Source organism: Trifolium pratense, linkage group LG3, assembly GCF_020283565.1.
Source record: "Trifolium pratense cultivar HEN17-A07 linkage group LG3, ARS_RC_1.1, whole genome shotgun sequence".
Taxonomy (NCBI): Eukaryota; Viridiplantae; Streptophyta; class Magnoliopsida; order Fabales; family Fabaceae; genus Trifolium; species Trifolium pratense.
In genome coordinates, this window is record NC_060061.1 from 9,957,172 (window position 1) to 9,971,317 (window position 14,146).

The window sequence follows — 14,146 nt, forward strand, 5'->3', positions numbered from 1 at the left end:
AATGTGTAATAATATATTAATATGATTTATCTTGGTTTTTTTAGCAAATTAGATTATATATATTTAATAACAATACTAAAAATTATATATACATATAATTTATATGTACATATTTTAGTGACATATCGATATATTTTTTTGGTTTTTACGTATGAATGTTTTATTGATCCATATATACGAATTAAGTTTTTTATTTGGGCAAGTATATGGATATTTAGGTTACTCTTAATTATTTAGTTATTTACGTTTTTTATTAATCCATATTTATCATTTTATATATGCCAAAATATAGTCTTTTGGAATTATGGGGGTTTCTTTTTCTATTCATGTATTAATCATTAGACATGAAATTTAATTTGTGGAGGATAAATTTTATTTTAGATATTTTTAATAATAATTAAGAGAAGTTGGTAAATTTTCAATAAAAATATGGAGTTTTTTTAGAGGTGCCACATCATCACAATGAAGGCCTATGAGCAATTCAACCTTCCTTTTACTAGTAAAAGATACATTGTTCAATTTTAGTTGCTATGAAAGGTTAGGTTACTACCAAGGAAATGTTTAGCCACTAACTATGAATTTGAGGTGAGTTTATTAGTTAAAGCCAAACAAAACTTCTTTTGCACCTTAACTTAGTTCTGTTCATTGACCCTCCCGGATAAAAATTTAACTATTAAGATTTGAACAATCAAATGTCCCATTATGTAGTTAATGAATGAAATTTCTAGCTATGTAATTTTATACTAGTTGATATTTGCATATATTTTCAGAAAGCTTATTTCACATTCAATTGGAATTATTTTTTTAAGAAGCTAAATTAGCCCACTCAAATTGCACCAAAGAGAATCCAACTTCAATACCAATGCACCAACTCAAGTGGGTCATTCAATTGGAATTATTTGACAAAGTATCAAATAGTTTTGATCAATTAACCCACCTATGATTTTTAATGTATGTTTTGTTGGCTGGATTGAGGTCTGAATCAGATAGAAGCTATATATACACTGAAACTGAACAACAACTCTTGAATAGTTGATACATGAAATTTCTTAGTGCAGCTTGGTTATCTTTTGGGGCTGTCAAACTTTGTGTCCCCTCTTGCTGCCTCACCTATGTATGGAGAGAAACTTGTTGTGCCTAAACTAATAGTATATTTTTGTCATTTTCATAATTATAGCCGTGTAAAATATCTTGAAATAATAAAACATTAAAAAAAAAGGTGGGGGGTGGGGAGGAAAGAATATATGGCGATGGATTTTTGGATCATAAGTTTTGTTATTGAGATATTCTTGTAGTTTTTGGATATTGTGGCCTTTCATTGATTGTGTTTTTCATATTTTGAAATTCTTTTATAAAACTTTTTTTTATGTTTAATTAAGTTTTATAATTTTAGGAAAATAAAATAAGAAATAAAAAAAATCTATGCAAAACAGGTTCGTAAAACTGTTTTTTGTGTTTGTGTTTTATCATTATATAGGGACTCATTCTCACTTTGATAAAATGAAGAGGGAAAAATGGGATACTCATGGTTATAGAAAGTGGAATATATTCGTTATGCGTCTTCTAGGGTGGAGCGTAAGATGAGTCTCTCACCATGGACTGGATATAGGAATCATTGGATGAGAGTTGTTATGATGTACTGTCAGTATAATATACATTTTTTGTATCTCTCTTTTCATCATTTCTCTACGTTTTCTATCTTCCCATTCTCGAGTGTCTGCCCTTCGTTTCTTCTACCTCACAATCACACCCTTTTACTTTCTTCGAACCAATACACAAACCTCCCAATTCATTCTCCTATTAATTTTCTTAAGCATACCGAGGTATAACGTGATGGCCAATACTCTAGACTATGATCGAAAGGCAATATGACTTGACGGTCATAAGTTTTGATTGTATTTATCGTTTATGGTGCCACTAGCGGTAACAAACGAATAGTGCAAATACCACCTTGAAGTAAACCACTCACTTTGAATGAGGTTATCAGATCACATTGTGAAATTGAAAGTCTTAGCCGAACATGGAGTGCTCGATCATCCGCTAGGGGAAGTTGTACACATTACCCACACAATTACACAAATAGTCAAACGAGACAAGTGATATGTAGGCCATAATTTATAGTTAGTAGAGATGACATTTGCCCATAAGTAACACAGTTAAACTATTTACACAATATTTATCTCTTTACTTTTATTTTTTATACATTTCCCAAGCCAATTGTGAAATATCCTCACACACCATACTTAATGCTCATTGGAGTAGTTAAGAAATCCATAGTTGAGACATAGTGCTGTAGCGAAATCGTTTCATAAAACACTTTTATAAACGCAGCGGAATTTTTAAAATTAAAATTTCCCATCAATGGATTCTTGTGAATGAGCATGATCAGGTCTAGAATATTACCTTTGAAGAACAAATTTGTGGTCGCCTTTCTTGATCACAAGCACCGCACTTGCAGCACCTCCACTTAGTCCACACGAACAGGAACCTTCGATCTCACAGTGCTAGCTGTTCTTGGATGAAGGCTGAGGGAATTTTGTGCGGTTTAGGGTTTAGAGAAATTCAGAATTTTCTAAACTCAGTTAGGGTTTCAAAAACGTAACTACTGAACTTCATAAGGCTCTATTTATAGAGTTTCTTAGGAGGTCTTTAGTTTACACGAAATTGGGCTTCTCAAGCCCAATAACCGTTTTTCACTAACTGCACCCCCACAATAAGTCTTACTTATTTTTCCCTTCTTAATTGTCCTTATGTGTGTGACCCTGTAGGTTCTTATGACGTTGGCAATAATATTAATCGTAATATTATAAACAGTGAGCGGTATCTAGCAACACATCACTGTTACCCAAGTCACAAGAATGTCACGTGATCTGACTAACCTTTCCGTGATAAATATCTTGTGTACAATTACCCTTTTGTCCTCATGTCTATATTGAACACAAGGCATAGTATGTCATCCTTGTCTAGTTCAATATTGGGCTCATAGACATATCTCCCGTTATGTAGGAGGGACAAATTCCATCTAGGTCACTCATGTCCCTCAGCATGATTCGTGGGATACCCATCAACCAACTTTATAATTATCCAGTTACGGATAACGTTTGAATGGCAACAAGGTATTACACTCCTGCATCTAGGGTACATAGTGGTTTCAGGTCGAAGGGTGGAATACACCTTTTATCACTATGAGAAAACTTATGACATTTCATAACACTCTATGTAGTATTCTCATGGTGGGTCAATCCGATATAAAGTTACCCTTAACATTTATATCTATGTGAAGACTTGATAACTCATTATCCATGATCAGTGAGATATGATCATCAGTCTACCAACATAATAGTCTTTATGCTTTAACGTTATCCCATTTCACAATAAAGCTTGACTATGGATATGTTTAAGAATAGTGTTCTTATATTTAATGGAATCTCACGATTAAGTCATACTTAACGTTCCATACAATGAACTTACTATTCTAGGGACTCTATTATTATTTAACACATAAACATAATAAAGAAAAGCCTTTATTTAATAAGTAAATTATTCAATACATTTATTATGCAATTATAAATAATTGGCCTCTAGGGCTTACACCAACAAGTGCCCCCCCCCCCCCCCCCCCCCCCCCCCCCCCCCCCCCCCCCCCACACACACACACACACCCAAATGTCTCATTGAATATATCTATATCGTTATTTTTCCATTGTTTCTTCCTATTTTCTTACATATTTTTCCCGCTTGCCCCTCCATCGATCTCCTCGTGTTAATTTAATCACCACCAATTTCAATCTCCATTGACAATTTTTGTGGTGTAAATAGTGTCTGTTGGGCTTTAATGTCACCATATGTTTTTTTCACGCAATCAACATTGGGCTCCTTAATCATCTCAAAATCGGTTTCAACCTAAATCATCCTACATCAATGTTATTGCCATGGGCGACCCTCGTTTTGGCACTGCTCCGGCCTACCTCATTTGGGCTTAATTCATTTATCCCTTATGTGACCTTCCATCGGTGTGAGTAGTTTCCTTGTGCATTGGTAGCTATAGTTTGTTTCCCACGAAGCCATATCATTACACATTCTCCAATGGACCGCCTTCCACTTCATCCATCGCTTATATACCTCGCTACCATGGCTATCATATGAACAACTGAAACGTCATTATACCCCCTCCCTCCATTGAAAGCCATCATGTGGCATCGTTGTTTCTGACACTACATCATTATCCGGTTTGACATATATTGTCACTGTATGCGGTTTTATGGTTACTTTATTATGTTGTTGTTTCTAGTTTGTATCCCACGTGGTTGCTGAAAAGCCGAAAAAAGACCCACTTTTTTATACTATATTGCGAGTAAGAGACTTATTATGACTATCAACAAAGACTATTCAACACATGGTTCATTTGTTCATCTCATAAACCGCATATAGTCGATTATGACAAAGACGTGATTATTTCCCCCTCATAAATATACAATATTAGGAATTGTGGATCTCACACTATTATCGACCTTTGATCATCGTTAAAAAAGTTTGTTTGGTGGTTAGAATCAAATTCTATTTTGTTAAAGCTCTACCAGCTTTCGAAATTTCCACACATATCGTCAAAACTAATACTAATTACAAAATATCAATGAAATATGTCTCTTCTCACTATCCTTATGAATAAACTGAATAAATGAATAAAATTATCTATTATCTACTAAAAGTCCATCAACTAAAAACTACAAATTCGTGAATCAAGTAATTGAGCTCATCTTAAGACAAATTGTTCAAAAAAAAAAACTCAAATTCAATTTAAATAAAAATAATTTTTAATCACATTTTAGTTGTTATTGACCGAACTTTAAATTATTAAGATAAGATCTATTTTTCTTTGAAATTCAGAGACTTTTCGTGATATTAGTAGATTTAACAAAGAGAACCTTTAGTTTAAAAAAAAATAATACTAGAAGCTAAGATATTTTTTTTCTCTTCATTATTTTCATAAAATTCAAATGAATGAAAAAACACATGATATGTGGTGGAGCACATGACAGAAGGCGCCGAAGCAAAAAACCGAAGAATGGGCTACCGCAGATCCAGCTGGACGAGGACATTCGTGTCATTTTCCAATTAGGGTTTTCATAAAAACGCATCTTCAAGATTCAAAACGAGCTACACTAACCTCACCCACCCACTAACCCAACCACCAATTAAATATTAACACGTAAATTTTAATTTTAAAAACCAAAACCAATAAAACTCCACCACGTGTTAAGATCCACCAATAAGAAAACAACAATGAGATCACAACGTAACCCGCGGGTGAGATAATGACAGTGAGAAAATATAGTGTAGGTGGTGCTATTTGAATCACTGCTTTTAGTGAAACAAAACCCTCTCTCCCCAAAAACCCAAACCCTTGGCGGCTGCGAGACTCGTTCTCTCTCTCTCTCTCTATCCTTTTTCTCTCTCTATCGTTCCCTTTAGGGTTTCTCATCTCTTCGATTTGGGGCTAAAACCCTATCTATCGATTCAGATTCAGATTCGTTTTTGGGGTTTCTGTTTCTTGAATCATTTTTTTTTATTCAGAAGAAAGAACGAGATCTCTTTGCTGATTTGAATATGGCTACCGTTGCAAATCCCGCGGATCGTATCCTTATTCACTGTTTAATTTCTTTGCTGTGTTATTCATTTCTCGATCTGTTTTTTGAACTGTTAATTGGATCGAACTGATTTCATTTTTTTTATTGTGATCTTTTAGGGTTTGTTGTGTTTAAAAATTGAATTTTTTAATTGAAGTTGAATTTTATTGAGTTGAATCAAGGTTTTGTGATTTGGGGATTTTGTTGATTTTTTAACTGTTTTTTGCTATCTATGAACTTCGATTTTGCGAATTTGTTGTATTCCTTCACTTTACTGTTTGTACAGAAACAGCTGAATTGCTGCAGCTGCAGAAGTTGTCATTAGACTCCAAGCCGAAGCCGTTGGAAATTCCTGAGCCGAACAAGAAGGTAAATTTCGTATTTTTATACTGCCGTTCATAATTGGATGCTTTTGTAGTGTTTTCGATCGTTATTGGAGTAATATGAGCTGATAAAATGACATGTTTGTGGTTTTTATTTGATTTTGAGAGTAGTAAAAGATAATTGTATGGTCTTGTGGTGTTGTGCTGATTCATTTATTTTCAATTATGTGTAGGCTACAGGAAATCAATATGGATCAGTTGATTCTGGAAATGCTCAGAATGGCCAGATCCCGTCATATGAACGGTCGATAACCCCAGTGTTGCAGGACTTTATGGATCCCACCATGTGCTATCTCCCGAATGGTTACCCTTCTTATTATTATGGTGGTAAGTTTATGGTTAGATGACACTGAAGTAAAATTAATTTGAGTCTGAAAATTATGCAAGATGGATATTGCAATTTTATGTGATCTGATATGCTTGTTTTTTTGTAGGTTATGATGGGACTGCTAGTGATTGGGATGACTACAGTAGATATATGAATCCTGATGGAGTTGATTTGACTGCTGTGAGTATTATTTTCTTTATGATAGCTAGTTGAATTTTACTGGTTTTTTAAGATGTTTTATTAATTTACATTATTTTCCTGCTGTATCTTCAGGGAGTCTATGGGGATAATGGGTCGTCTCTAGTCTATCATCATGGATATGGGTATGCACCGTACACCCCCTACTCTCCAGCTGGTTCTCCAGTTCCAACAATGGGAAATGACGGTCAGTTGTATGGGCCTCAACACTATCAGTATCCTCCTTATTTTCAGCCCTTGACTCCGACCAGTGGGCCATTTACACCTACTGCTGTCCATCCTCAGGGTGAGATATCCACATCTGTTGCAGCTGATCAAAAGCCTCTTTCTGTGGAATCGGCTAATGGAAATTCTAATGCTGGCACCAATGGCGCAAGTGCTAAAGGTAAGAATTTTGATGCACGCTGCCCTAATAAAATCCATGTTCTCTTTTGTATGTTTTATTAAAAGTGGTTTGTTTTTCAGGTCGCACTCCTACTTCTGCTTATCAGGATCCCAGATTTGGTTTTGATGGAGTACGCTCACCTATCCCATGGCTAGATGCCCCAATATTTTCAGATGGGCAGCCAAGACCTGCAAGTAGCACAGCAATTTCATCCTCAATATCAAGTGGGAACAATGGTACTGCTTCAAGGAACCAGAATTACCGCCCCAATTCTCAATATATGGTATGCACAGCTGTTTAAAGCATATTTTGTAGTTTGCAAATTGAAAAAAATGTTGTCTTGTACCTTAACTTGTGTTAACTTATTTCACCAATCTCACATTGTTGTTTCTATCTAATTTTATTTTATATGAATTAAATTTAAATTTGGAATCCTTTCTTTTGTTAGGGCTTGCACCATCCGAGACCAATTCCTGCCATGGGAGCCACTCCTGGCTTCATCAACAGACTGTATCCAAGCAAGTTATATGGTCAGTATGGGAACACAGTTAGATCAGGTATGGGTTATGGATCACATGGGTATGATTCTCGTACAAATGGGCGGGCTTGGCTTGCTGTTGACAACAAATACAAAACTAGAGGAAGAAGTGGTGGTTACTTTGGGTATGGCAATGAGAACACAGATGGTTTGAATGAACTGAACAGGGGACCTAGGGCCAAGGGTGGTAAGAACCAAAAGGTTTTTGCACCAACTGTTCTCGCAGTTAAAGGGCAAAATTTGCCAGAAAATACTGTTGATGAGGAGAAAGAGAAGAACAGTGCTGTTCCAGACCGCGAACAATATAACAAGGCTGATTTTCCAGAAGAATATACTGATGCTAAGTTTTTTGTCATCAAGTCTTATAGCGAGGATGACATTCATAAAAGTATCAAGTATAATGTGTGGGCCAGCACACAGAATGGTAACAAGAAGCTTGATGCTGCTTATCAAGAGGCCCAGCAGAAACCTGGTGGCTGCCCTATATTCCTTATGTTCTCGGTAAGCATCTTGGAGCTGGTGCAATTCATGGTTTCTTTTGTTTTATTGTTATATTTTGTCTAACAATAAACTCATTTGCAGGTTAATACCAGTGGACAATTTGTTGGTCTAGCAGAGATGGTTGGTCCCGTTGATTTTAACAAAAGTCTGGAGTATTGGCAGCAAGACAAGTGGAATGGTTGTTTTCCTTTGAAGTGGCACATTGTTAAGGATGTTCCCAACAATGTGCTGAGGCACATTACATTGGAGAACAACGAAAACAAACCTGTCACAAACAGTAGGGATACTCAGGAGGTAATTAAGTTCTGTTCATGTAGTTGTTAGGTGATTGTTATAGTGTGCTCTCATCTGATCAACTAAGTTCTTGAATGCAGATATTGTTGGAGCCAGGTCTGAAGTTGGTCAAAATTTTCAAGGAATACTCCAGCAAGACATGCATTCTGGATGATTTTGGGTTCTATGAGGGTCGTCAAAAGACTATTTTGGAGAAGAAAGCAAAGCAGCAATTCCCAAAGCAGGCAAGACTTTATAAATTTTTTTAAGTTTGCTCATGTATTTGTGATATTATCATTGTATTGGTAGATCTTCAGTGTTTAATATTTATTTTACTTTCTAATGCAGGTATGGGAAGGGAAGCCTACTGATGAAAAGATAGAAGTGAATGGGGAAACTGATAAAAAACCTGAAGTTACATCGGAGTTGCTCAAGGAGTCTACCCTAGCAGTAAAGGACAATGCTGACCACAAACTCTCTGAGAATGGAGCTGTTGCAAAAACTGGAGATGCCCCAAAGGGTGCTAAACCAGTTGTGTCTGAGAGTAAAATTGTACCCAATGGGGTTGCTAATGGTTGCTAAGTTCTACATTTTCCAATGATGGTGGTGATCAAGTTTAATGGCATATTTTGATCCTTTGAAAAATACTACATTCCGCAACTTGGTACCGCCTCTTGTTGGATCCGTCTCGCCTTCTCTTGCTTTGTGAAGATGATTGGTGATTTGTGAGATCTGTATATTGAGATAGGCTGAGCTGAGTTAGTTGATAGAATGCTAGCACCAACCCCACTTATGATTGGGTTTTGTTTACAGTGGTTAGCTCCTGACAGTTTTTTTCCCTAGGGTTTTTTGGGTTTTAGGGTTTCTGCATAAGATGCTCATATGGATTTTGTTCGGATTTTATCCTCCCCTCCCCCTTATCCTTTTTTTTCTTGCCTTTTTCTTTTCTTTTTTCTCTTTTACTTGGTTGGTCGTTTCCTGTCTTGTAAATTTAGATCTACCTTGATGCGGAGCAGCTTTCTTTTATTACTTTCAACAAGGGGTAGATGCAAGGCAGGAAATGTTTGAAATATAGTTGGTTTTAAGTTTAAGACTGTTTTATAATTTAGTATTTGAAGATTGACTTGCGCATACTGGAGATAGATTATTTGTGGACAATCTGTCTGTTATGATGTAATAGGGTGTTTTTTCTGGCTATGAAGTTCACAATATTTACTTTATGTTTCTTTCTCTTTGTCTGTTTGGCTTTTTGCAATCGTTCATTTAATATCTCAAATGTCTTAATGTTGAAGTTTTGCTTGGTGGATTGAATCTCCTGTAGATTTGTTGCCATATTCAAAAATGAGGATTTCATTCTTGATTATGTTAAAGTCCTATTTATTTTGAAAATAAACGTTAAAGTAAAACCTTCACCCCCCTTCTTTATAATGCCTACTTGTTTCACAACTAGCCGCCATTTCCTGTGATCTACTTCCTTATACTTTTTTCCCCCTTGAGAAATAATTTTGATTAGCTGAAATGTTATACTTTTTTCCCCCTTGAGCAATAATTTCGAATAGCACGTCTAAGTGGAGCCTAAGGAAGAAGGTGAAGACAGTTAAAGAATGTGGTGGGAAGCTGCAGCCGTTCATTAATTAATTAATATCACGGTAAATGTTAGTAATTTGAATCTGTCAATATCACGGTAAATGTTCATATTTAAACTTTAAAATTTTATAAGATCTAAATTGTCCGAAATCTAACAGTGGTGTTAACAACACCACTAGGACTGGACCAATCTACTGCTGATCCAATTCCATTTACTAGACGTAGAAACTACTCATATTGGTCCTAAAAACAAATGATAGTGGGGTCATACTACTCCGCTGATTAAAATTAACCATTTAACTTATAACTGTTTTTGATCATAAGAATATTTCAAATTTGATTCAGTGAAATTTATGTTATGCTAAAAAAATCTATCACACCGACCAGAGCTTTTCTTCTAGGTTTACTGTAGTCATTCTTACTTACCATGGATGTATTTCCTCCTGAAATAGCACGTCTTCCATTGGGCAAAATGTGCTACTTGTAAGCGATGGAACCTATTTTAACATGTATTGAACAACACAAGGCTGGTCTTTATTTTGATTGAAGGGCAAGAAACTCTTAAACAATATAATGCCAATGATATGAATTTTCTTTTCGACAAGAAAACAATACAAAATATGTGTATCGTTATAACTTGTTCTAAAGTTTGTGTTCAATAACAGCATTAGAGATTAGTTACTTGGGCATTTCAAGATCCGGTCTCCTGTCAATAACTGTGCTCATTGAATCTTCAGGAAATGCATCTGGATAAGTTGTCAAAAGTTTTGTCTTCATGTTCCTGCAAAAGGCAAAGATATACAAATAAGTTTCGTCTTCAAATTTTGTCTTCATTTCAAAATAGTCTTAATGGATCATAAGTGTGTTAAAACAATGCAAATAAATGGAAAGATATACAAATAAGCTAGACATTTATAAGAAGGTTCTGTCATTGCAGAGTGCAAAACAAGCTTTACTCTCCTAATGCTTTTTCTTCTACTCTCACTCACTCATCAGTCATCATCTATCATGTTTATCAAATATTGTGGTTCATAACCAAAACGGGTGAGATGACCGAATAAACAAACAACCTAGCTTACATTAGCAACAAACAATAGAAATTAGTCAAGTCACCCATGGAATCAATGTTTGAGAATCAGTACCACTTCCATCTCTTCATTTAGTGTTTACAATTACATGCTTCTCTAGAACTAAATACCCTTGTTATTACCCTAATGCTACCCCTTCGTTGTCATTGCCACCAAAGACAACTTCATCTTCAACATTTGGCATGACTTTTCTAGTGTTTGATTGCTTCTCTAGCACCTGACGCGCTTGTTTACCCCTAATGTCAATCCTTCATTGTCATTATCAAGAGGCTACATCAACATATGGTTGAAACACCTATTCTTGGTGTTCTTCCATTGTCTTTGTTTTCTCAAATTTTTGTAAGTCTACAATATTCCAAGTCACTGGGCAAAGACCAAAACAATATTTTGTCTAAATATCAGTACTACATTTACCCCTTTTAGTTAGCAAGTTAGACGAGAAGTATTTTTATAGAATTACTAAACTTAGAGAAAACACGTATTTCAATAAGTAAAAGGCCAGCCTACACAAAACTACAAAGGAATCGCCGATATTGTAGTGCATGCAGCCTCAACTTGCAAGGGTTGCCGAAAATTTTCCGGTAAATTGCCTCGGCACGCAAGGTGGCACCTTTAACCGCAATCTAAAATCGGTGAAATTTAATGAAGATTCCTATTTCCTGATTATGTAAACAGACATAAAGATAAATTCTATATCACACAATTAAAACATTTTAAGATTTGGAATTTATCCTTGGGGCGGATACCGAGTTTTAAAAAAAAAAGTTTTGGAATTTATGAATAAAGAAAAACTTCAGTATTGATTAACATCATTAAATCAGCAGATAATAACATCAAATCTTCATGTTTACCTACACACATTCAATATCAATAAATAAATACACACGTATGCCAATAGTAAGAATTTTCAATAAACAGAATCATATTAGCTCATTCAGATATTCAAATGGAGTTCCTTTTTTGGTTCATTCAGAGGGAGTGTCCTACTGCCTCCCAACTCTTTAGGGATAGTAAAATGCCTGCTGAAGGCGCACCAGTGGACAAATAGTTTACTACTGAATCATATTATTTTTTAGCCTGACCGTAAGGTCGTAGTTGATCATATTAATCATCCGAGAAAAGACAATGCAATTTTCAGAACTACAATCATCCTTTCAATTTTTCCAAACTTTAGTGCAAGTTTTGTTAGGAAGCAAGCAATTTAAGTCGACAATGTTCATAACACGCCCCCGAGATATTATAAACGTTCACCTCATATTGCTTCTTTGTTTTTTTTAATAAAATGCAATGATTGTTTCGCCTAAAACAGAAACATAAATTATCCGTTACAAAGACCGATCCCACCGCCCAATGGCGGAGGGCTCAATATGACTGGCCAAATACAGGAATTGGCACCGAACATGAGACCTAGAGAGAAGCACACTCCAAGGTTCCGAAGGCCAGCCCCCATGGAGGTTCACTTATATAATTTATGTCATACTACTAATTATTATTTCAAGTAATTAATTATTGAGCTTGAAGACATATAAATAATGAGCTCAGTTCTTGTCCAATACACATAAATATAAAACTAGTATGAATTAAAATTAAACAAGAAAAATAAATAATCAGAAGCAGTAATTAAATAAGAGTACCTAAGTTTAAGAAAAATATAATCAAGATCGGTTTTGATAGACTTCAACACACGAGTGTTTCTTCCCATGTCACCAGAAATCTCAGAAAAACAATGTTGAGAGAAATCATTGAAATGTGATAACACTGCATTACTATCCTGCAATCTTCCCAATCTGAAATTAAATATAACAATATTAATAATCTAAAATTATATATTAGAATCTAAGAAGGGGAAAAAAAAAAAAAGAGTGATGAAAGAGGAATTTACATTGTGTGTTGTAGATGGTTTAAGGAACGAAGATCATCGGAACTAACGAGAGTTTTGAACTCACTCGAAAGCTCTTCTGAACCTAATTTCATCGATTCCGATTCTGATTCTTTCTCTGACATTTTCGCCACCGTGACGGAATGAAACTGCTTTCACACAAAAATGAAGAAGATTAGTTATAAAAAAAATAAATAATAAAAATGAAGGAGATTAGTCAATAGAAACGGAACTGGGCTTACTGAGCAAAAGCCCAATAGTTTTGGAGTTTGCATCTTTTCTGTTGCTAGCGCTATCCGCACCCTATATTGCGCTGACATGGTATGTCACACTAAATAAATAATATGTTCATATGTTGATTTTTATCTGTCTATAATTTATTTTCATTTTAAAAATAACCATAAAAACTAAATGATATTACATGTCAAAATATTATTGCTCATTTCCAATCATATAAAAGTATTTTTACTTCTTTTTAGATATATTTAAGGATAAACTTGATATAGGAAAGTATTTTTATGTAAATTTAGATGAATTTGACGTAAGCTTTTGTAATTTTAATTGTAATTTTCTCTTTCTCTTTTTTTTTATGTAAAAAAAAAAAGAGAATTTCTCGTTAAAACTTAAAAAATTGCCAATTTTATTCTTGATGTCTCTATATTTCAATGATCAATGCATGACCATGACACATAAAAGGTTGGGAATTTTTGTCTCGATATTTTTTAGAAAATTACTGTAATTTGGATCCTTGGCACTCCCAACAGCTCCGCAAAGTATTCTCACATGTTGTAAAAATTGTCGAAATTGTTGGACCGAACACCTTAAACGAAGTTCGAATCCCTACTCCTTCACTTATATGTGTGAGTTTATAATAGATTTGTCATTTCGTCTATAAAAAAAAGTATTCTTACTAGTTGTTTCCATCATTTGAATCGACTATAAAATTAATCTCCATTCTGAGTGTTATGATTGCAATTTAAAACTCTTACCCCTCCCCCAACAATGTTTTGTGTGGATCAAATCTCTCACTAACTCAACATTGATTTACTAACTAAGTCACATATATAACATATTTTTAGTGTTTTAAGTTTTCTTAAACAAAATTGTTTTTGTTAATAATGTTACCAAAAAAAAAAAAACAATAGTAGTGGTAGTGCAATAATATGAAAGAGAAAACTTAGAGGCAATACCACATGTGTTGTTGGTGCTTTTTTTTTTTTTTTTTTTGTTTATAATGAACTGAAAATCAAACTTAGATTTATAGCGTACTACACAAACCTCTATACCAAACCTAGATCAGGCCAATTAAATATATATATATATATATATATATATATATATATATATATATATATATAT

At 34.5% G+C, this 14,146-nt stretch overlaps 2 protein-coding genes across 2 annotated transcripts; one reads left to right on the forward strand and one right to left on the reverse strand.

The window, feature by feature from the left end:
• Positions 1-4,888: 4,888 nt before the first annotated feature.
• Positions 4,889-9,453, forward strand: LOC123917822 (YTH domain-containing protein ECT4). The gene is made up of 10 exons (XM_045969673.1): positions 4,889-5,635; positions 5,914-5,996; positions 6,184-6,337; positions 6,445-6,518; positions 6,612-6,921; positions 7,002-7,204; positions 7,370-7,960; positions 8,042-8,254; positions 8,335-8,478; positions 8,582-9,453. Exons 1-10 carry the CDS (start codon positions 5,608-5,610, stop codon positions 8,813-8,815), a joined length of 2,034 nt encoding a protein of 677 aa, XP_045825629.1. The 5' UTR covers positions 4,889-5,607; the 3' UTR covers positions 8,816-9,453.
• Positions 9,454-10,391: 938 nt separating this feature from the next.
• LOC123917823 (kxDL motif-containing protein 1) lies at positions 10,392-12,957 on the reverse strand. The gene is made up of 3 exons (XM_045969674.1): positions 12,791-12,957; positions 12,543-12,695; positions 10,392-10,601 (listed from the first exon to the last, which is right to left on the reverse strand). Exons 1-3 carry the CDS (start codon positions 12,910-12,912, stop codon positions 10,499-10,501), a joined length of 378 nt encoding a protein of 125 aa, XP_045825630.1. The 5' UTR covers positions 12,913-12,957; the 3' UTR covers positions 10,392-10,498.
• Between the last annotated feature and the right edge of the window lie 1,189 nt (positions 12,958-14,146).

Bases quoted from the DNA above. Each gene is read 5' to 3' on its own strand.
- LOC123917822 (XM_045969673.1), top strand. From the start codon at position 5,608: ATGGCTACCGTTGCAAATCCCGCGGATC. The intron at 7,205-7,369 runs GTATGCACAGCT...TTCTTTTGTTAG, and splicing joins GCCCCAATTCTCAATATATG to GGCTTGCACCATCCGAGACC. The intron at 7,961-8,041 runs GTAAGCATCTTG...ACTCATTTGCAG, and splicing joins CTATATTCCTTATGTTCTCG to GTTAATACCAGTGGACAATT.
- LOC123917823 (XM_045969674.1), bottom strand. From the start codon at position 12,912: ATGTCAGAGAAAGAATCAGAATCGGAATCGATGAAATTAGGTTCAGAA. The intron at 12,696-12,790 runs GTAAATTCCTCT...ATTTAATTTCAG, and splicing joins AACCATCTACAACACACAAT to ATTGGGAAGATTGCAGGATA. The intron at 10,602-12,542 runs GTACTCTTATTT...TGCCTTTTGCAG, and splicing joins TATATTTTTCTTAAACTTAG to GAACATGAAGACAAAACTTT.